At 56.6% G+C, this 3147-nt stretch overlaps 1 protein-coding gene across 1 annotated transcript; it reads right to left on the reverse strand.

Annotated features, from left to right (window-relative positions):
• Window positions 1-662: 662 nt before the first annotated feature.
• Window positions 663-2932, reverse strand: LOC103082100 (melanoma-associated antigen B4-like). The gene is made up of 3 exons (XM_007468632.1): window positions 2884-2932; window positions 2368-2515; window positions 663-1740 (listed from the first exon to the last, which is right to left on the reverse strand). The coding sequence occupies exons 1-3, from the start codon at window positions 2930-2932 to the stop codon at window positions 663-665; spliced, it is 1275 nt and encodes a 424-aa protein (XP_007468694.1).
• Between the last annotated feature and the right edge of the window lie 215 nt (window positions 2933-3147).

The following is a 3147-nucleotide window of genomic DNA, read 5'->3' on the forward strand; positions in this document are numbered from 1 at the left end:
ACTCATTAAGAAATACTGGGTTTTTGATGAATGGCAGTTATGATACTATTATGAACCCCCAAAATACCACCCTCCCGTCAGAGTTTATTTTTAATCCAGTAGGTAGCAGAGAATATGCAGTGCACTAGGGCAAAAGAAACAAGTACTCACAAATGAGCTAAAGCAGTCAAAGTATCTTTTATTTCTACCAAAAGAAAGTTTAAAAGAAATAAGGTAAACCATGAATTAAATGGCTTTTACTCTGTTTTCTCCATTTTTTGTTTCTGAATATTTTCTGTGGTCGCCTTTCACACTTCCATGACAATGTCTATTGCAGTGCCATGTTTTCTACTTCTGGATCATACAGAAAATATAGATGGTTCGTGAATTTCTTTTACATATACCAAAACTGTAACTTTAGAACTCTTTAAACAGCAATAACTATGCAAGCAATGTCATTCACGAATTCCTATTCTTACGAAGACACACTATCTATTACAAGAAAAAAACATTTGCAAAAACCTAAATCAATCAATTAGTAATATATAGAAGTTACTAGTTTAAAACAGGAAGAGAAATAAGATCTATACTTTGTTCCCTCCACCCCTACTACTCTGCACTATTTAGGAGCCTGACTGCTCTCTTCCAAAACAAAGTGAGCAAACTGCCCGAGGCCTCCCTTCCTACATGTGGGAGGAGCTGCGGGCCTCGGCCCTGGCCGCGGCTCTCACTTCTGCTCTCTCTTCCTCATCTTTCAGAGCCTCCTCATAGAGATCTGGTAAGCCACTGGGGACGGTACCAATGATCTTGGCCAGAAACTCCAGCACTTTCATCTTGCTGGTTTCAGCGTGGGCTCTCGGGCCCCACAGGAACTCATAGCGCGGAGGATCGCTGTTGGGCACCTGGCGGTACGTCAGGTACTTCTGCTGCACGAAATCTTTGCTGATGAGCCTCCTGGGCTCCCCGAAGATCAAGTGCCTCTTCCCAGCATAGTAACCCAACCCATTGAGGAATTTCCAGAGCTCCTCTTCGGTGGCACGGTTGCCCTTCGTGAAGATCGCGCCCAGGACAGTCATGAGGAGACCGGACGTGGGCATCCTGAGCTCATCACTCGGACTTCCCTCGCTGGGGGGGGGCAGCTTGCTGATGAAGGCGTAGGAGTGACTTCTGGGGTCGACTTCCTTCAGCTCGAGGCCAAAGACCGCCTCCATGATATCAGTGGCTCTGCTGAAGATCTGAGGGAAGTGCTTCTTATACTTCTTGTTGAGAGTCTTCAGCAGTGCTGCCTGCAGGATGGGCTCCTTCGTTATGTACTTCTCCATCAGGATCTGCACGAACATTGTGGACTTCCTGCTCAGAGGATCTCTGCAACTGCTGTGAATGGAAGGTGCTGCCTGGGAGGTACCTTCACTTTTCTCATCTTCGCTCTGGGCACCCTCTTCAGATCCTGGGCACGAAACCCCTGCATCACGAGAACTAGCGGCTGTGGCTCCCTGAGGCTCCTGGTAAGTGCCAGCAGCAGGGGAGCTCGGGGGAGTATCCGGAGAAACAGAAGCGGGTGAGGAGGGCGACTCTTGTACCTCTTCTGCCGCCGCCGCCACCGCCTCAGTGGCCTGGGCACCCTGGAGACTCTGAGTCTCCCCCTGGGCCTGGTGGCGTTTCTTGTGGGCATGGCGCTTGCTCTTCCGGCCTCGAGGCATGATGACACAGGTCAGGGCTAGCAGGCGGGAGTGTGCGGAGGAAGCCAGGCAATGAGGGCACCTGGGGGAGGGACAAAGAGACGCTGTGAGCACCTTCAGTGGGGAGATTCCTCCTTGGTTTTAACCAAGGCCGCCTCTGCAGCATCCTTGGGGGCACTGCCCGAGGACCCACAGGGCTCCTGTTCTCCTGCTCAGCCTGTCCCCTGAGACCCCTGTGGAGGACGGTAGAGTGAGCCCTGGGGCACAGCCAGCCAGCCCTGCCTGGGCGGTACTGGGGTGACAGTGGGGGCTGGCAGGGGAGGTAGGTCCCCACGGTTCCCATTCAGAGTCAGGATGACAGTTGTTGGCAAGACTACCCCCCCATCCCCTCTGCTGCTCTGAAGTTGACACCACCATCTTCCACGACACCCAGGAGGAGGAAAGGAGGGAGCGTTCAGCCCACCACCGAAGGGTCCTGGCACCCTCCCTTCTGCTGCCTGGTGGCTGCCCCTTCAGAACAAAGCTCTAACCTCCCTCGGACCTGGCAGAGGAAATTACGGGCAGTCTCAGTCTGAACCTGGCAGAGGAAATTACGGGCAGTCTCAGCCTGACAGTCCTTTCTTGGGAGTTTAAGGGTTGACAGGAGGGGAACGGGCCATATTCTCTGTTGTCCCTTCTCTTCGGGGTGAGTGACTCCCTTAGTCCTCACACGGGGTCCTCCCTGGACGGCCGGTGCAGCCTGGAGCTCCTCTTGCCCCGAGGGCCATCTGCTCGCACCAGTGCCGGCACCTCCTTGAGTCTCATTAGGAGGCAGTGAGGGTGACCACGCGGCCGCATGTGGCAGAGTTTTACCAAGCCTGCAGCGTGCGGCAGACAGGTCGAGGCCCTGTGGCTGGCGGCCCCACTGGCCCTCACTCAAGGGCTTGGGCTGGCTCTCGGGAGTGCTTAGGGACGCGCCTTCCGCTGGCCTGCACCTCCCCTCTCAGACAGCAGCCCTCCCTTCTCCGTGTGTGGCCAGAAGGAAGCGGCTGACAACAGGGGAGGGGTTCGGAGGTGCCCTTGCGACGGGGAGGACGGTCCTCGCCCTGACTCCTCCCGTGCCCTGGAAATCCTCCCTCTGCTGACCTGCGGCCAGCCCCTCAGAACAAGGCCCCCTCCTCCCTGGGTCTCCCGCGTCCGTCCGTCCGTGTTCGCACTGAGGGAGCCCCGCAGTCTTTAGACTTGCCCGGAGGCTCCCAGGCCGACGTCAGGGGTGGGGTCCGCGTGGCCGCCATTCTGGGGTGTGGAGGCCCCCGGTCCCCACGAGGGTCCCATCGTTCACACCACAGGGCCTGGGGCGCTCCCTCTGCTGAGCTGAGCCAGGGTCCAGCAGCCTCAGAGCGAGGCCTTCCTTGCCTGAGAACCCCGCGGCGGAAGCGGATGGGCTTTGGGCCTAACAGCCAGGCCCGAGCCTCTTGGGCCGCGAGCAGGGGTGGGGTGGGCGGGGCCT

Source organism: Lipotes vexillifer, unplaced genomic scaffold (genome assembly GCF_000442215.2).
Source record: "Lipotes vexillifer unplaced genomic scaffold, Lipotes_vexillifer_v1.1 scaffold8974, whole genome shotgun sequence".
Taxonomy (NCBI): Eukaryota; Metazoa; Chordata; class Mammalia; order Artiodactyla; family Lipotidae; genus Lipotes; species Lipotes vexillifer.